The sequence below is a fragment of the Salmo trutta genome, chromosome 36, assembly GCF_901001165.1.
Source record: "Salmo trutta chromosome 36, fSalTru1.1, whole genome shotgun sequence".
Classification (NCBI taxonomy): domain Eukaryota; kingdom Metazoa; phylum Chordata; class Actinopteri; order Salmoniformes; family Salmonidae; genus Salmo; species Salmo trutta.
Window position 1 is genome coordinate 27,836,650 of NC_042992.1, and position 20,670 is coordinate 27,857,319.

The 20,670-nt window shown below is 39.5% G+C and overlaps 1 protein-coding gene across 1 annotated transcript; it reads right to left on the reverse strand.

Moving 5' to 3' along the window:
- Nucleotides 1-1,961: 1,961 nt before the first annotated feature.
- Nucleotides 1,962-19,729, reverse strand: LOC115175772 (LIX1-like protein). Its single transcript, XM_029735257.1, has 6 exons — nt 19,043-19,729; nt 17,744-17,907; nt 12,735-12,875; nt 12,457-12,552; nt 9,516-9,593; nt 1,962-6,117 (listed from the first exon to the last, which is right to left on the reverse strand). Exons 1-6 carry the CDS (start codon nt 19,362-19,364, stop codon nt 5,863-5,865), a joined length of 1,056 nt encoding a protein of 351 aa, XP_029591117.1. The 5' UTR covers nt 19,365-19,729; the 3' UTR covers nt 1,962-5,862.
- Between the last annotated feature and the right edge of the window lie 941 nt (nt 19,730-20,670).

Consider the following 20,670-nt stretch of genomic DNA (forward strand, 5'->3'; position numbering starts at 1 on the left):
TGGCCACATACCTGGCTGTGCCGGTTTCAGAACAAGTTTGTTCGCTTAACTGACTCTTTAAATAGTTGTTTCATGTCAATGTTACAGGAATCACTAACAACTTGAGTAATAGGTACATGGGATACAGGCTCCTGTGGCTACAGGCTCCTTGGTTTAGTGAGAAAATGGACAACAAACAGAACAAATAATTGATATCTTTGTCTTGCCAGAGGTATCATGAAAAGTCTCAGATGGACTTTATGCGTGGACTCCTTGCTGCCATGGGCTTTGATTGTTCCCGACGTGCAAAATCTACTGCTCAGAGGTGAGTGGTTGCCACATTGCGTAATTTAGGCTATATAATGCACAGACAAATAGAGTTATAGTCCAAAGTACATGGAATATGAACTCTTCTATTTCTGATAGTTAACTTTAGTTTAGGTTACCAACACTTTAACTGACTAAAATCCTTGAACAAGCATTGAGTTATAGCTGATACACAACCGAAAATACACTGAATCTAATCTCCCTGGCATAAAATGGAGGCCTGTAGAATGGAGGTGACCTAACCATGTGCTTTTTCTCACACACTCAGACACTTTGTTGAACTAGAGTTGTCAAGTTGTCACATTTACATGTTCAGTTTAAAAGCTATAGCATATTCATTTTTAGCTTCTAAAACTTTTAATTAGGCTCTATACTCCAGCATTTTGGATTTGAGATCATATATTTAATATGAGGCGACAGTATAGAATGTCACCTTTCATTTTAGGGTACTTTCATACATATCTGTTTTACCTCCCCTGTTATTGGTAATGGTGAGAGGTTAGCATGTCTTGGAGATATGATCTTAGTGCCTGTAACTTTCTCTCTCATCATTATTCACGATTCATTCATGATTATCCGTAATCATGGTAGCATCCACATAAATGTAGAAGTGTTCAGAAACATATTATATTCTTATTTACAAAATAGTGACCCCAAAATGAAACAATACATTATTATCCATTCATTTCTATTGGGCACAACATAATCCAAAACACAACCAAAACAAAATACATTGCATGCTAGGAATATGGGACTAAATACAAAACTTTTGGAAACATTAATACAGGGAATTTGTCCAAATACTTATGACACCTTCAAATGTGGGGACTAGATACATAAAGTGATTTAATTTCTAAACGGTTAAATGGATAAATACCCTAAAATAAAAGATGACATTCTGTACTGTCACCTCATACGAAACATTTGATCGCAAATCCAAAATGCTGGAGTATTGAGCCAAATTAAAACTTTTACCTTCACTGTCCAAATAAATACGTAAGGGAGTGTATACTGTATATTATAAGGCTGAAATTAATGGTAGCTAGGTCTTAAGAGGTAATGAACATTGGTTTCCTTCTTCCCCCTGAAACAGCTCGCCAGCAGAGGCGACAGTGGTACATGTTGCCAAGGAGAGCAGCCCTCAGACGTGTAGTCTTTCCCTGGACCTCGACCCACCGCACTGCCAGAGCTGCATCTCCTACGAGGCTCGGCTGCAGCGCCTGGTCTGCGGACACTTCTACTGTGACCAGTGCAGGGGTCGCATCATTAACCAGGCTTTCAAGGACATCGAGGGCCTCTCGGACTACCCTTGTCCTATGTGCAACTCTATCCGTCAGCTGGGAGGCACAGTGCCTGAACCACGGCTCCGCAGCAATAGCACCCCCACTGTGTCTGTGGGCTTCAACGATCCCTCCTCCCCCACATCCTCACTGTAGCTCTGTTAATGCAGGTCATCAGGGAAGAGGAAGAAAAGGACTCTGTGACTTGAAGTAAGATAGTAGAAAGGCACTTTGGAGTCTGTTTTAGTGGAAAAACAGACAATCAGAGATTCTGGGTTTTTAGGAGAACTGACTTTCTCATGAGGAAGTGTGCTCCAGCAAATTATGCTTTTCTTTTCATTCTTTCATAACGGATGACATTGGAATCAGTGAGGGTTGTTTTTGGCTGCTTTATTGCATTTTATGTATACAAATCTAAATAGAAACCTACATTGAGTAAAAAAGTAACAATTTAAAACTGGTCATATAAAATACATAAGGACTGTATAAAACAAAGTTTATATAGATCACATTTTGTACAAATGGATTTATGAATCATGCACAACTTGATAAGCGAGAAGGCAGGGTAATAACATGACTGAACAGTCTATAAAAAGATTGCAACCTGTGTTAAAAGGAATAACACGCAAACATTAGTCCCAAGTTATATTAAGTGTCGCTAAAACATGTATTTACATGGTAATTACACAGATAGGTTTAGTGTAATTACAGTGTAGGTACACATTAACAATCTGGTAAATTACATTTATAAAAGTATTGGATTTGAAAAAAATGAAATTGGAACCCATACCCTTACAACAATGTGAACAATATACCTGCCAATATAATTAATTACCATGTAAGGTTGGTTGTTTTAGCTACACTTTATATAAAAGTGGGACCCAAACATTAAACAACTACATTTTTTAACAATGTATGTGATTAATGGTGAGCAGACAACTGCCATAAAAACCATCTGTAACACACCATTACATACACTTAAAAGAAAAATACTAAAAATATATATGATTCACACAAATAAGCATGATGGGAGAATACACCTACCAGACACTTCATGAAATATGATTTCCAATAGCTAAGACAAATACAGTCAGGTATCTACTTGCAGCCAAGTGTCAGCCTCCTCCTGGCAGAGGCAACCAGGGTTTTGGCTAAAATTACAAGTTCATGATGCCATTGACCTTAACAAGGGCCCCAGGACAGGTCAGATTACATGAAAATAGAGCTCTTTGGCCACGCACACCAGTTGTGGGTTTGGTGTTGAAAAACAGAAGCATTAGCAGAAAAGTACCTCATATCTATGGTAAAATATGGTGGTGCATTTTTTATGTTATGGGGCTATTTTGCTTCCACTGGTCCTGGGGCCCTTAAGGTCAACGGCATCATCAACTTTACAAAGTACCAGGACGTTTTAGCCAAAAACACTTGGGCGCAAGTGAAGGATGACACTTGGTTGCAAATGGATCTTCCAGCAAGACAATAACCCCAAGCACACATCAACATTCACAAAGAAATGGTTAATTGACCACAAAATCGACATTTCGCAAAGGTCATCTCAGTCTCCGGACTTGAACGCCATTAAAAACCTGTGGTTTGAATTGAAGAGGGCAGTCCATAAGCGCAGACGAAGGATATCAAGGTTCTGGAAAGATTCTGTATGGAAGAATGGTCAAAGATCCCTCCCAATGTGTTCTCCAATCTTATAAAACATTTTAGATAGAGGCTCTGTGTCGTTATCCTTGCAAGGGGAGGGTGCTGGAGTTTTACCCCTATCTTTTTTATTTTTTTATTTTTTATTACTGGTTAAACGAAAGTTCCTGCTCTGAGCAATTATATTAGTATAAAATAATCAAATTTCCCCCTTTTTTTAACCATGAAATATAGCTTAGTATTTGTATTATTTATTTGATACAGTCTTTTTTGCTAATCTTTTTTAAGGGTGCCAATAATTATGGACCTGGCTGTGTATGTTTTAACAAAAGGTACATTTCTTAATTTAATTAGGACAAGCATACAATGGATTGCACTTCAATTGATATGGCTTTTGTTTGTAGTAACAGGTGCCAGGTCTATAGAAATTGAGAACCACGGGAAATGCCTTACCCTGGCTTGGTAGGAAAACTAAAAACACTAACCAATACTGTCAATGACAGAAGAAGCAATGTAAATGCTATCCAATGGGCATCTCGTCAACTTATTTTGCGCTGCTGTTGCTTTTGGGATATGATTACATTCAGGAACGTTAGGGCAAGTTAGCTAAATCTTTTTCTCTGCTTATTTTCTTAAAACAAATACCAAAGACAATTCCATCAAGAGACATGTAAAAAGTAGGATACAATGTTAAACCCAAGAGGACATTGGGACTATGAAACAACATTAGCGTGATGTTTGGTGCATTTTATTCGCATTCATTTTTTACTGTAGCTGTCAGTGTGATATTGCCATTGTGATATGACATAGGCATTTACTGGTATTCAATGTGAACATGAGTGGATTCTCTGTGTGTTCTGACCCCTGAATAAATGTGTTTTCTAAAATGGGTCCATTTCAAGAGAATTTCAGAGTAGCAGATCGCATGACTAGATAACATTTCATACCGGTATGGTAAAGCCTCTGTGAAATTCCCCCAAACAACATCAATTCAAAAGAATTCACGAAGCATCCACTGTTATTTCATAATGGCTAAAAGATTAAGCCTAGTCCTGGACTAAAAACACTTTCCATGGAGCATTTATGATGGAGATTCTACATTGATGATGTTTTTTTTGTCCTTTGAATTTTTCTAAATGTTTTATCTTGAGAGTAACTTGTGGTTAGGGGGAAACTGCAATCCCATATATTACTACAAACTCTTACGTTTGTGCACTGTGTTTGCTATGTTTTTGTGTTGCACACATTACTCACATTTAAACAGTAGTTAGCACCAATGCAGTTGTCAATCCGGATATCAGTATCGGCTAAATTACTTGTGTACGTTTTAGCCTAATAATAGAGTTAAAAATGGCTTAGTGACAGTAAATGATCCTGACTTAGAATGATGACACTGAAAGTTTAGTCATTAAGCTGCAAGGCCAGAAAAAAACTGTTGGATAACTGACATTCGTGTAAACAACCCATTCTAGCAAGCAAAGCTAGGCAATTAGTTATTTTACAAGTGACATCAGTTTGAGTCGGAGGAGTGGTTCTTTCTTCGCAAATAAGGCTGGCTATCACTAATGATAGACTCTACAGATGTAGGATCTTAATTTGACCTATGTTGTACAGCAAAATAATCCTGCAGCAACAGGATTTGAACGTTTAGTCCATAATGTTGCTTGAGCGGTGGTTAGGCTTTTATCTGGCCAAAAGTCGGCCTCATGAAAAGTGAAATACTAAATAACCGTGTGTTAGTGTGGGTTTTCAGTAAATTTATGTCAATTACAAAAGTTCATCTGCATTTCCTGTGGTGCAGGAAAATTCTCAGCAACAAAAGAGTGATCAAATTAAGATCCTACCTCTGTATATAAGATCTGTAATGTAAGAGCTATACATAAATGTTCAAATAACTTTCATAGTCCTCAATGAAGTGATAGATCATGCTTATGCAACAGACATTGGTCTATTTTGGTGAGAAAGATCGTTCTGTGACAATATCCTTGTGATTATGTCCTGTACGATCATTAAAGGCAAGTGATGGGCTTTAACTTTACCCATGTGGTAGCGTTGTCTACCAGTATAGAAAGGGAATGAAAGGAATGATAACAGTTCATTATTCCATGTGAATTTCACAAACCCAATAACATGGCAGCACAAAAGGACCTCAATGACGTCTTATTATTCGATCCTGGTCCTAAAGATTTCGTTCTAAACTAGCACTAACATATCTGATTCAACTAATCAACTTATTGTCAAGACCTTCATAAGCTGAATCAGGTGTATTAGTACTGGGCTGGGAAAAAAACTGCGGAAAGATCTAAGAACACGCACTGTTTTATAATTGAAAGCTCCTAAATGGCTGCCTTGCTAGTCTCTATACAATCAATGGTTATTGGCCACTTTTCCTCATTCCATCTCTAAGGCCAGATTCCAAACTGACAACCACCTTCCTTCCATCTGCCCTTGACTCCCAACTCGCAGATCTGATCGGACTGAATAGGTAAAAGCCATATGGTGGAAGCTATGCAGAGTTACTATTATGTTTCCTACACCTATGTAGACTTTTTGAGAACCGCGAGGGGGAAGTCAACGTGGGCAGATGGAAGTGAATCAAGTTATGGGGTTGGAATCCAGCGTATACCTAGCAGGTTGAAGGCAGGGTGGCAGTGTTGGCTGCATCCAGTTGGCCAACAGCCAGCATCAGGATGTCCTTCTTTTCCTTGTGAAAGCGAAGCTCCCGGCCGGCCAGCCTGGCCTCCTCAAGTTCTCGATCTGTTGCCGCCACCTCCTGGGCGATGGTGCCAGCCACGCCTTGCTCTCGGTTCACCCAATCAGCAGCCATTTGGGTGCGCATGTCATCATCCAGCGCCCTATGGGAGTAGTGAGCCAGCACTTCCTGTTAGGGGAAAGCAAAATAAAATAGTTGTTAGGCTGGAATGGACCTTATTGACGCCATGGCCATGATCATTAGAAAATTCAGGCTAGCTGGGTAGGAAACAGAAATGCTCCATTAAATCATTATATTTTTCAACTGTACTGGTATCCTAGCAGTGCAGGTTTGATTGAGTTCCAGATTATGTTTAATGATCCTGAAATGCCTGGATTTGAAACGACGACCTGGAACCACAAATGCGTGAGCTGCGTGGCCAGCAATAACATCATTTCAAATGAGGAATGTGAGACGTCTGGGTGAGCTAATTACTCCAGTGGCTCAGCCCCTCTCCTTAACCATTGAGATGAAAGGCATAAGGCCAGACCAAATAGAATACTTAAATCAGTCAAGAGACACACAGGGCAAAAGCACTCCGTAACCCTAGAAAACACAATACAACTGAGTCGGATCTATCCCAATCGTGGTGTTGCTGGTTGCTCTTCCTCCTCTTTGACTTGTGATCTGAATGGTGTAGATTGGCAAAAGGCAGGTTTGAGCCACAATTTGATTACTCAGGTGAATTTATAATCATTTCATGAATTGGAAGTTGCCTAAATTGACCCCCATACTGCAAAAACTGTCAGAAAGCTCCAATTTTTAGATTAGCAAACATGAAGGGTGGGGGATGAAATCTTAAAGGTGTGTGCATAGAGCCTGAAAATGTTAATGTTCGAGATCAGATGAAGTCAAAGAAAAATGCTTTAAACTCTGGTAAAACATTTTTTCAAACTTGAATCAAACTCTGATCAAGAGTCATAATTGACGCCTTAAAAGTCGTTTATGTATGTAAGATGCATGAGATAATGAGGACTGAACAAAAACATTTAGGTCACCCGACTCTGCCTGGAACGGAGTCACTTCATAGGTATTCATTCAGCCCACACAATGTGGTTTAGATAGGATGGAATGTCATGCTGAAGGAACTTAACTCAAGCCAGAGTGTAACTCAGCCAATTATCTCCAGTGAGTTTCTGTACTTAAGTTGAACTGAGATGTGGTATTGGCTGTACCGTTTGAATTATAATTAAATACTATCACTGGCAGTGATAGGATGAGGGATATGTTTTATTTTCCAAACTTGCTGGATTTAATGGAAACTGTCAGGCAAATGTTTTTCTCAAATAACTCTTTCATTTGATCAGTTATTCTGTTGCTGAAACTAAACAGAGTTTGAGTTATGATGTAGCTATATTTCCCTTCTTTACACCAGAGGGGTATACTACAAAGCAGGATCAATGAGTTAGCCAGGCAGTTTTGATAAACAGAATTAACTATAGATTCTCTGATTCATTAAGAAAGACAAACTTAAGTATATGTTTTTGTTTGTTGAGTCAATTACACCATACTCATTTCAAGTTAATCTTTCTAAACAATAAAAGTTTTTCAGAATATTTAAACGAGTTATCTGGTGAATTCATTGATCCTGCTTTGTAGTATACCCATATACATTTAGAAGAAGCTCTTATCAAGAGACACTTACAGTAGTGAGTTTGTACATTTTTCATACTTTTTCAAACTCGTCCCCCGTGGGAATCAAACCCACAACTCTGCCGTTGCAAGTGCCATGCACTATCAACTGAGCCACACGGGACCCAGATGTGTCCAAATATCTGTCTTAGGTCAGTTAGGATCACCACTTTATTTTAAGAAGGTGAAATGTCAGAATAATAATAGAGAGAATAATTTATTTCAGCTTTTATTTCTTTCATCACATTCCTAGTGGGTCAGAAGTTTCCATACACTCAAAAAGTATTTGGTAGCATTGCCTTTAAATAGTTTAACTTGTGTCAAACATTTTGGGTAGCCTTCCACAAGCTTCCCACAATAAGTTGGGTGAATTTTGGCCCATTCCTCCTGACAGAGCTGGAGTAACTGAGTCAGGTTTGTAGGCCTCCTTGCTCGCACACGCTTTTTCAGTTCTGCCCACAAATGTTCTATAGGGTTGAGGTCAGGGCTTTGTGATGGCCACTCCAAAACCTTGTCCTTAAGCCATTTTGCCACAACTTTGGAAGTATGCTTGTGGCCATTGTCCATTTGGAAGACCCATTTGCGACCAAGCTTTAACTTCCTGACTGATGTCTTGAGATATTGCTTCAATATATCCACATAATTTTCCATCCTCATGATGCCATCTATTTTGTGAAGTGCATCAGTCCCTCCTGCAACAAAACACCCCCACAACATGATGCTGCCACCCCCGTGCTTTACGGTTGGGATGGTGTTCTTCGGCTTGCATGCCTCCCCCTTTTTCCTCCAAACATAATGTTGGTCATTATGGCCAAACAGTTCTATTTTTGTTTCATCAGACCAGAGGACATTTCTCCAAAAAGTACGATCTTTATCCCCATGTGCAGTTGCAAACCGTAGTCTGGCTTTTTTATGACGGTTTTGGAGCAGCAGCTTCTTCCTTGCTGAGTGGTCTTTCAGGTTATGTCGATATAGGACTTGTTTTACTGTGGATATAGATACTTTTGTACCTGTTTCCTCCAGCATCTTCACAAGGTCCTTTGCTGTTGTTCTGGGATTGATTTGCACTTTTCGCACCAAAGTACGTTCATCTCTAGGAGACAGAACGCGTCTCCTTCCTGAGCGGTATGACGGCTGCGTGTTCCCATGCTGTTTACACTTGCGTACTATTGTTTGTACAGATGAACGTGGTACCTTCAGGCGTTTGGAAATTGCTCCCAAGGATGAACCAGACTTGTGGAGGTCTACACTTGGCTGATTTCTTTTGATTTTCCCATGATGTCAAGCAAAGAGATACTGAGTTTGAAGGTAGGCCTTGAAATACATCCACAGTTACACCTCCAATTGACTCAAATGATGTCAATTAGCCTAACAGAAGCTTCTAAAGCCATGACGTAATTTTCTGGAAATTTCCAAGCTGTTTAAAGGCGCAGTCAACTTAGTGTATGTAAACTTCTGACCCACTGGAATTGTGACACAGTGAATTATAAGTGAAATAATCTGTGTGTAAACAATTGTTGGAAAAATGACTTGTGCCGTGCACAAAGTAGATGTCCTAACCGACTTGCTAAAACTATAGTTTGTTAATAAGACATTTGTGGAGTGGTTGAAAAACGAGTTTTAATGACTCCAACCTAAGTGTATGTAAACTTCCGACTTCAACTGTACATACTTACTTACTTTTTACACATAACAGTTATAAGTCATTGCTTTCACACAAAATAAACCAAAAACATTTGAACAAAACAGAAAAACAATTGTTTGAAATACATACAAAAAATACTGATTGAGACCAAATCAGATCTTATTTAATACCAGGACAAATAACAAATGAAACAAGCCTATGAGATAAAGTGATACCAATAATCAGTTCTCTTATCCAAATGAGATCTTACTTGACGGGAGCATTGTCTCTCTCTCATGGCCTTCAGGCTTCCATTCCAGTGCAGAAGCTGAAAGACTGTCATCAATTCCTGAAAGAAAAAAGCAGTTCAGCGTCGACAAGCAGCATTGTTGTGTGTGGCTACGCCACATGGAAAGCACTGTTTGGCACTAAGCACAATTTGAAGTTTGATTATTATCACAAGGCAGTGAGTTTTTAATGCCAAAGTCACAAGATTGAATGATTTAAGGCTGGTAATGGGAGCTAAGAGGTGGCTTGGGCGGCAGGTAGCCTAGTGGTTAGAGTGTTGGGCTAGTAAACCGAAAGGTTGCTGGATCAAATCCCCGAGCTGACAAGGTAAAACTCTGTTGTTCTGCCCCCTGAACAAGGCAGTTAACCCACTGTTCCCTAGGAGGCCATCATTGTAAATAAGAATTTGTTCTTAACTGACTTGCCTAGTTAAATAAAGGTTACATTTAAAAAAAGAGAGAGAAGGTCAATAAGTAGCAATCATTTGTTTGCATGTATAGAGCCCTAAATCATAAGCTGTGGTTTGGAAAAGACCAATCCATGCATTAGATTGAGTGGATTTGGATGACAAACAATGAAAGACTGGAGGCCAGCAATTCTGTCCAGATTTGTTTGCCAGACCAACATGCTCTTAGGAAATTCCTGGAACCACAGAGTCCAATAGATGGTTTTGCTCCAATTCTCTTCTGCACGCATGATGGTCCTCACACTCCTTCATGTAGTGGGTCTCATTATCTAGTCCTTGACATCTTCAGACATCTCTAGTCCTTGACATTCCTGATAAGTGCACTTTGAATAAGTCAAAACTCTGTTTAAGTGTGTCAAGTCCCAACTTAATTGATGTACATGTACATTATTTCAATTGCTCTCGATACTGGCATGCTCTGCTTTAGTTCACACTGTAATGAGTCTCAAACCGTTGTATTTATCAGGTTCAACTGCATACTATGTTTTTCATTTAACCTGGGAAACCAGAGTGGTAAGTCAAAAAGCAGAGGTGATGAAACCAGCCAACTTTAATAAACACTCAAGAGATAACTCCTGGTTTTCTTTATCAGAAATTAAGCTATAGTTTAGGGCTGATCAGTAAAAGTTTATATTTTTTAAAGAACTGGAATTACAAAGCTAAATGACAATATAGTTATCTATCTGCTTTGTGTAATTAGCAGTAGTTTTGGCACCATTAGCCATGTCTATGTTAACATGTATGCATCTCCCTCTCTTATAAATCTGTAGAAACCATAATATCATTTCATATTCTCCAACCAATCCCATGTGTTCTGTGTATCTGTGTGGGCAAAGAATACCCAGTATTTGGATTCCTCATCTCAATCTCCTCCAGTGGCGTGTATTCGCGGATGCCAAGGGAAGGTTTCCCCCAAAAAAGTACCAAGAAAAATATTTGTTTAAATAACATAAAATAATGTATCTTTCGTCTCTCTGTGTTTTGGAATTTTCCTTCTATAACATCTGCTAACCATGTGTATGTGACCAATACAATTTGATTTGATTTGAGAGGCTGAAAGTATCTCACTGGAGAAAGCATTCGAGCGAGCAAAACAGATCTGATGCCGTCTGGTCAAAAATAGTATGATATTGTTGCCTCCAGTAACACTGAATGCAAGGGAAGCCAGCAAGCAACTGGCCTCTCTTAATAAAAAAGTATACAATAATAGCCAATCAGAGTTGAGCTAAACTGAATGAGCTCAACTGTGAATGGTCCTGGCGCACCAAAAAAAAGTCTCAAGGGAAGCCAGTTTGCATTTGGCTTCACATCACATCAAAAGCCAAATGTCATTGACAGAAAAAAACTTGAATTGTTGCATCTCGTTGTGTTGTTGTCCTCCGGTGGCTAGCTAGCAAAAATGTTCCTAAATTAGCCATGGATGGTGATAGGGATTTGGAGATGTGGTTTTGCTTAATTCACCGTACTGGCCAATGATTATAACAGTGATTCTGATCCAACCATAAATTCATACATTGTGTCCCTGGCCTGAGAGGATGGAAGCTCAATATGTAGCTAAATGTAGTAGGTTAATGTTAACTAGCTAGCTCATCGTTGTCTATGAAAGGAAGTTAGACTAGTGAGCAAGCATTTTAGCCAGGTAGCCTAGGACAACAAAAACTAAAAGCATGTGCTGTATGACAGATTCATAGACCATTTCAACAAAATGAAAGAAAGGAGGATGGCATTGGCGTTTCTCTACAAGTAGGGTGAGTCAACATGTTTTTTCTACTTACGCACACAGAAATCAGTACCATGGACAGCCACATGATATTTAGCTTATGTTGATAGGACTAAATCGATTTTGGTATATTCTAGTTGTCACTGTTAGGCTAAGCATAGGTGATTTGATGATGTTGAAGTTGAAATGGAGCTGGAATAGTGGATGCAGCGACTTAGAGTAAGTCTCCGGTGTTCTAAATCAATAGTTGTTTAGTAGTCTGGAAATGTCAGAAACATTAGCTTGCTTGACCATGCTGTAGGTCTTGTAACTGTTTGTTATATGCAATATGCTTTGTGGACTCCACCAGATAGATGTTGCTCTCTGGTTTTGTAATGAAACAAAGGGGTGGTTGAATTTATTCTCTATTAGTCTTCTTATTGTCTTGGCCTTAGGTCTATATATCACGGTGTCAAGGCGTATGAACTAACAGGTTATAGAGCAAACAGCCTAATTATCACAACACATAGGTTGTAATATGGCTTTTTTTTCATGGCTTGGCTTCCACAGTGATTTTACCCACTCACCGCTACTGATCTCCTAATTTCCTACATCCTGACCAATGTACCATAGTGCCACCAACATTCCTAAACTAGCCTCATATACAGTCCAACCTTTTCCTTTTCTTACATTTCATTGCCGTATCATCCACTGTATCATCACAAGTAACCAAACTTTGCGTTACTCCATCCTATTTACCTGAAACTCCAACATTGACTTTCCTTTGTTGGACTCCAGCATGAAGCGAAATGCCCCGATTCCTGTGCTGGGATTGTCTGCCTCTTCTCGGTTTCCCTGTAAAATACAAGTAGAGTCCAATCATCCAGTCTTTTTCTCCTTAAGAGCCCAATCAGATTAAGATCTTACCCTCATAAGGACATGACCTTTTAATAGGAGCTACAGTATGGATTATATTAAAGACCAGTGCGCACTGCTTCTGTTAATGTACATTGAAAAATACATTCAATGGCACTCACATTAAAGGAGGCCAGCGCCTCACATACACTCTTCTCAATGAAGTCATCTGTGATGCGGCGGGAAGGATGTTCATTGAAAACCGAGTTCATCAACGCGATCTTGGCAGCACTACGTCTTGCCTCAGCCTTGGTTGGACAAAACTGCCGAAAGTAAAGCATAAAACATATTTAGTACTTTTCTGAATGTTTCCAAGTCCCCCCAAAATATATGTAGCCTTTGGCATGAATTGTAACGTTATGACCCTGTGATAAATGCAATATCATAAGATGGGTAAGGCAAGTTATTGTATGGGTCTTCTGGAAGTCATATATATTTAATAATCTTTTTTTGAAAGATTAAGCATTTGAAATGTATGTTAATCTTGTTTCATGTATGTTTCAGAATGATGTCTAAGTAATATCAATGCTTCCACTTCATTGCTATTATTTCAAAGAAAGAAAGAAAGATTTAGGAAGGATAGAGGCAAGGGAGGCCCTGTGCAAATGGGATGAGGGGGAGAATGTGGGGAGGGGTGTCACGGCTCCTTCTAAACTCAATATTTGGCTCTAATTACAACCAGATGAGCCACCATATGAGTTTCCAACCACAGTATGCATTGCAGCCAGCCAATTTGAGGAGAGGAAGAAATGGCAAAACATTTAATCCTCCCATAGAATATTCTGGTAGGCTCAATGCTCAAGTTCTAGTATGATTTAGAATTGAAAATAACATTTGAAAAAAAGAATGTACATTAAAGCAGTCCTTACTATTTCAATAATACTGGTGGATTATTTAACAAAGATAGGAATACGGCTCGTACTGTATGTAATTATGTATACATTCATGGATGAGATCAACAGCCAACTGTGTTTTTCTACATGCTTAATTCAGTTGAATTTAGATGTTTTTATGCTAAGCCTGAATACAAGTAAGGTCCTACTCCTACACCTTGCTAACATGTTTTTGATGGACCCAACAGCCTGGAGTTCTTGACGTGGTGGTGTATTTCACCTCAGCAGTGGTTCACATCCACAGACTATTATTTGAGATTTGCCAATGGCTAGCTATTGAATTTAATCTTGGTTTGTAATCTCTTGTATTGCTGACAAGAGACAACTGCTTTAATTTGGGATTCCCAGTACACATTGTTGTGGAAAACTCAATTCTGCCACAATAGCATACTATACAAAACTACACAATTTTCACAAGAGCAGGCTGAAGCTAGAGTTCTATCGCTTTCAATTTCTTTATTCTACAACCTCAACTTTTTGGTCTGTATATTACAATTCAGCTTTTAGCTGTGAATGTGTACAAGCCACCTTAACCAATAATAATACAACTTTGATATACACTGAGTGTACAAAACATTATGAACACCTGCTCTTACCATGACATAGACTGACCAGGTGAATCCAGGTAAAACGTATGATCCCTTATTGATTTCACTTGTTAAATCCACTTCCATCAGTTTAGATGAAGGGGAGGAGACAGGATAAAGAATCATTTTTAAGCCTTGAGAAAACTGAGACATGGATTGTGTTTGTGTGCCATTCAGAGGGTGAATGGGCAAGACAAAAATATTTATGTGCCTTTGAACGGGGTGTGGTAGTAGGTGCCAGCACACCGGTTTGAGTGTGTCAAGAACGGCAACAGTGCTGGGTTTTCCGTGCGTATCAAGAATGGCCCATCACCCAAAGGACATCCAGCCAACTTGACACAACTGTGGTAAGCATTGGAGTCAACATGGGCCAGCATCCCTGTGGAATGCTTGACACCTTGTAGAGTCCATGCCCCGATGATTTGAGGTTGTTCTGAGGGCAAAAAGGGGTGCAACTCAATATAAGGACTCCTAATGTGTGTGTTCCTAATGTTTTGTACACTCAGTGTATATAACAACATATACACACACTTCAACTGTTCTGGTCAAGTTATAAACTATGTAAAACGTGCTACTATGCCTTTTCACTTGATTAGATACTTAAGACAGCTTTATCAAGACATTTGTTTAAAGACATCCTCTGGAATTTTGCCGATTTTTTAAACCTCCCGCTTTGGGCTGGATATAGTCTCACGTTGCCATACCTCCAAAATCACGTCGTCATCATGCCTCCCTTGGATGTCTGGTAAATGTTGTATTGCAAAAACAGTTTGAATGGTGTGCTGGCTCCCTGTGGCAAGATTTTGATTGCATGTTACATTTCAAGAATCCTCCCCTCACATGCCCGTTGGCGCTACGTGTTATGTTTGTCACGGTTTTCAGACCGGGAAGGAAACTTTTTGCGGAGAGTTGTTGCAAACTAGCATATGGAACATTGCAGAAAATGGAAGACAAACTAGGGGAAAACTGAATTCTGTTTTGCCAGAAGTGTGCTCTATACACAAAATTGGGTTTTAATTTGCGATTTTCCCACCATCCTCACCCACTGTTGCACCTTCGACACTAATCTAGTGATCACTACTGGAGCTCCACCCAAGCAAGGCATTTAATTGGTTTGACGTGTTACGAGCATACACTCATTGGTACACTGGGTTCTAAACCCTGATTTATCTATTTTTCTGCCATGAAAGCGACAGTGTTTCTGGGAGCTGTGCTGCACCATTTTCCCCCACGTGGGCCAGCCCACTAACAATTCGAGTTCAACCAATGAGCTTCAGCCTAGAGGTCGACCGATTATGATTTTTCAACGCCTATACCGATACTGATTATTGGAGGACCAAAAAAAGCCGATACCAATTAATCGGCTGATTTTTATATAAATATTTGTAATAATGACAATTACAACAATACTGAATGAACACTTTTATTTTAACTTAATATAATACATCAATAAAATAAATGTAGTCTCAAATAAATAATGAAACATGTTCAATTTGGTTTAAATAATGCAAAAACAAAGTGTTGGAGAAGAAAGTAAAAGTACAATATTTGCCATGTAAAAAAGCTAACGTTTAAGTTCCTTGCTCAGAACATGAGAACATATGAAAGCTGGTGGTTCCTTTTAACATGAGTCTTGTAGTTATTATAGGAATTATAGGACTATTTCTCTCTATACCTTTTGTATTTCATATACCTTTGACTATTGGATGTTCTTATAGGCACTATAGTATTGCCAGCCTAATCTCGGGAGTTGATAGACTTGAAGTCATAAACAGCGCAATGCTTGAAGCACAGCGAAGAGCTGCTGGCAAATGCAGGAAAGTGCTGTTTGAATGAATGCTTACGAGCCTGCTGCTGCCTACCACCGCTCAGTCAGACTGCTCTATCAAATCGTAGACTTCATTATAATATAATAACACACAGAAATACGAGCCTTAGGTCATTAATATGGTCAGATCCGGAAACTATAATTTCGAAAACAAAACATTTATTCTTTCAGTGAAATACGGAACCGTTCCGTATTTTATCTAACGGGTGGCATCCCTAAGTCTAAATATTGCTTTTACATTGCACAACCTTCAATGTTATGTCATAATTATGTACAATTCTGGCAAATTAATTACAGTCTTTGTTAGGAAGAAATGGTCTTCACACAGTTTGCAACGAGCTAGGCAGCCCAAACTGCTGCATATACCCTGACTCTGCTTGCACAGAATGCAAGAGAAGTGACACAATTTCCCTAGTTAAAAGAAATTCATGTTAGCAGGCAATATTAACTAAATATGCAGGTTTAAAAAGATATACTTGTATATTGATTTTAAGAAAGACATTGATGTTTATGGTTAGGTACACATTGGTGCAACGACAGTGCTTTTTTTTGCAAATGCGCTTGTTAAATCATCTGTGATTCGATGATAAATTAACAGGCACCGCATTGATTATATGCAACGCAGGACAAGCTGGATAAACTAGTAATATCATCAACCATGTGTAGTTAACTAGTGATTATGTTAAGATTGATTGTTTTTTATAAGATAAGTTTAATGCTAGCTAGCAACTTACCTTGGCTCCTTGCTGCACTAGCGTAACAGGTAGTCAGCCTGCCACGCAGTCTCCTCGTGGAGTGCAATGTAATCGACCATAATCGGTGTCCGATTACCGATTGTTATGAAAACTTGAAATCGTCCCTAATTAATCGGCCATTCTGATTAATCGGTCGACCTCTACTTCAGCCCCTCGTCATTTGAGTGACAGCTAGCAAGTGGCACATCATGCACACACAGCAGAGCGAAAGCAATGACCTTGTGCACATATGTGACATAGCACACAATTTTAGGGGACCACTTTTGACTCATGAGCGCTACCTTTAACTACTGGCTAAAAAGTATACAAAAGTACTGGAGAATGTCTTTAACACATTCTTGAAGTATTCAAATAAACAACAGAACAGTGTGAGGAGAAAGTTCCAGAAACATCCAGGTCATGTTCATTAGGCAACAAACAGAAGAAAATGGACTGAAACTGGGAGGGACTACCTGTACTTCTCCAATAAGGAACTCACATTTTTGTGATTCACAGGAATCACATACACATACTAGAAATTTATGAACTCACTGTACGGTAAGTCTCTTTGGATAAACATTTCTGCTGAGTGTTATATGATTCCAACAGAATATGGGTGCACAGTCAGCAGTTGGTAAACAAAGACACTGCATAAACATTGCACAACGTTTTGCTACGGGGTGCCCCCATAAATATGACCCAGGCCTAATTAGTCGCTTGCTTTCCCTTGACATTTCTCAAGACAGTTCAGAAGAGGCTCCCAGTGATTGACATTTGATCTGAAAATCCAGGGCCAATGTACTCAGGAAGATCAGGTCAGATTGGCAGAATTGATTTAGGTAGAAGCATTTGTGCATGAGTAGAGTTGTAGAGATGGATAAATCCCTAAGGTTATGGCCACAAAGGGGAATTTCATTCATGCAGCTACACTAACACAATTTTAAACCATTATACTGTAGTAGTAATAATAAGTACACTTTTCAAGCAATTTCACTAACTCAGAGATACTATACAGGGGGCCTTCCACCTGAGGAGCGTTTTAGTGCCCACAACTTTATTGAGACAGCCTACGGTCACAGGTTAGCTCACCTGGAAACTCCCAAAGCAGCTTCCCCCTGGGAGACTGACGTAGCAAACATAGGGTGGGTTGTTTGATGGGACCATCTCATACACTACCAGCGCCCCATTCCTGAGGTCTGCCCCTCTTGACTGCTTCATCTGCCAGAACTCTTGCAAGGCTTCCACCACGTTCACTGGATGAGACATAAAATGGCACAGTTTAACATTAGACTGCATGGAGTCATAAAGGTGGACTCAGCGATATGATGTAGATGCAGAAAGTAAATGTCATAGTGGGTCAATTTCCGCAACAACTAAGAGCATTGAAGCACGAGGCTCAACTTCTCTGCTGTTTCGGTCCCGTGGCTACCACGCTGTAACAGCGAACATGTGCACTTGCACAGATACTGTGTGTGAGTCTTGCATCTCGCTCATCTCAATAGCTCAAGTTATAATTGCTGAGTCTACCTTTAAATATGGTCCAGGTTTGGATTTAAGAAAGAATAACAGTGACACAGTGGGATATTGTGTATGAGTGAGGATTAAAACTTGAACACTGCTTTTGCACATATTTGGAGATATAATATAAACAGGATGTCTTTGGCTATGTAAACAACAAGGAACAACCCACTGACACACACTGAACTGACTGAAGCGGTCCAAATTGCGTTGACTTTCAAGGCCGTTATATTTAACCAGGCAAGACAGTTAAGAACAAATTCTTATTTACAATGATGGCCTACCCAAAAGTCTACATAGACTCCAAATGATTAAGGAGTATATAACATCATCATACTTCTGTAAATGAAAATGGAATAGGCCTACCCACATTTAAATTATTGGGTTTTTGGGTGATAGTATAACATATAGGCTAGGCCTACTCTACGGGAAAAAGTACGGGGGGAAAAATGTATGAAATGTATGCATTCACCAACTGTAAGTCGCTCTGGATATGAGCGTCTGCTAAATGACTAAAATGTAAAATGTACTCTAAAACATTGGAGGTGACTTGAAGTGCCAAATTTCGAATGGAGTGCCCAAGTGCTATGTAAAATGAGCACGCAACAGTATCCTGTATTGAACTGCATCCTGTAGTTATTAGGCTAGATATTACAAAATATCGGCTATCATAAACTCGGTATGTTCATGTAGCCTACTATTATCAACTGGATGGGCAGTTTTGGTGACCCAATCTGTATGTTGCACATGCACTACTACACTATTTAATCCCATTTGTTAGTTTAATCACAGTTACAGTGAGTTACATTTGAACCACGGCCAGGGAAAGTCGGAGGACCAAAATTCTGCGACTAATTTGTTCCAGGTTACCTCTGCCATAGCCCTGCGTATGCTTTGCAAAGCTCCGAACAACAGCCTCCACCGCCTCCTTCAAGACCGCCGGGTTCCCTGGATTACATAGACCGAATCCAGCCACCCCTGTTCCGAGCCCCGCACTCCCAATAGTGCCGTGAAGACTGTGGAGTTGAAGCGGCGGGGGTGGCCCGGAGGAAGCACATAGGGAGGCCGGGGGAGGCAGCAGAGGTGCGGTTGGAATTGTAACCCCGGGCCGGAGAGAGGAGCGTAGGGTCCCAGTCGATCCAGCTCCAAATCTTATCCCTGGTTGAAGTCGCTGAGGGCGGATAGATTCCATTGTTGAAGCGTAAACGTCAACAGTAGGGGGTATACCAATAGAGGAAATTCGTGATGAAAATATTGGTTTCCTCGCTGATAATGTAATGGAAGATGACAAAAAACGAAACTAAAAAGATAGTGATAAATAAAAAAATGTGTTTTCCTCACGGAGAAAAATGTATTCTGCCAATCCCGTTAGTCTTTGTGAGGATTAGGCTGCTTGGCTGTCAATCTTGGGGTAGGGGCGGAGAAATCAGAGACGTGGAAAAGGGGAGCTGTGAATAGGCCATTTTCTTGAACCAGCAATGCAGGAGGGGGAAATATTAGGAAACAATGTAGCCTCCAAAACTGTGAAGGAATTCTGTTGAAGATCCACGCTCTACAAGAGATTATTAGGGTAGTGTAATTTACATTGTAATACTTTGGAAAAATAGTAGCAACTGAAATAATTATTCAAAAGTTTTTTGGGTAAAGATATTTGGTAATGACCTTGACAACACAATGATAGATACCTTTAAATGATACTGCTTTTTAACAATTTAAGCAACGCACACTATCTAGCCCTCCATCCATCCATCCACCCACCCATACCCCCAACCACACACCCACCCACCCACTCATCCATCCATCCATCCATCTCCATCCATTCACCCCATCATCCATCCATCTTTCTAACTAGTCATCTAACTTCACTATCGCTGGTCTAGATCAGCTGGACATCTAACTAAAACACAGACCCTAAACCAACACAACATCTAACTAAAACACAGACCCTAAACCAACACTAACTTCATAGTGTGGATTTAGATCTACACCAACTAACCGATCCCTAAATAAAGATCCAGACCAGCTAAAGCTAGACGGACCAATTACTAACTAGACTACAGATGTAGTATCTTAGTTTGATCACTCTTTTGTTGCTGAAAATGTTCATACAAAGCAGGAAATGCAAACTTGTAGTGTATTTGAGTTTTAAAAAGGCTTTTAAAGTCTCTAATTTCCACTTTGAAATGGATAAACAAAAAATGGATAAACTCCTTAAAATCACTCCGCAATTTCCTGGTTGCTAAAACTCTAATAGTTTGCCTAGTTTCAGTTTATGTTACAAAATGAGCCAGAATAGTGTAGATAATCATTGTACCCTCCAAACTGTGGTGAAAAATATTTTCCGTAACCAAAAATATTGTTGTTTCAGCTGTGTACAAAACCGAAAGTAAAAGAAGCAAAAACAATGTTTAAGAACAGGAAGTTTAGAAAAAGCACACATAGAACATATCTACAATTTCTTAGCCTTGCTTTCAAGTAGAACGATAGCTCTATAACTC

Coding starts and splice junctions, on each gene's coding strand:
- LOC115175772 (XM_029735257.1), bottom strand. CDS start 19,364: ATGGAATCTATCCGCCCTCAGCGACTTCAACCAGGGATAAGATTTGGA. Junction 12,553..12,734: donor AGGCGCTGGCCTCCTTTAAT/GTGAGTGCCATT, acceptor TGTATTTTACAG/GGAAACCGAGAAGAGGCAGA. Junction 6,118..9,515: donor AGAGACAATGCTCCCGTCAA/GTAAGATCTCAT, acceptor TTCCCCTAACAG/GAAGTGCTGGCTCACTACTC.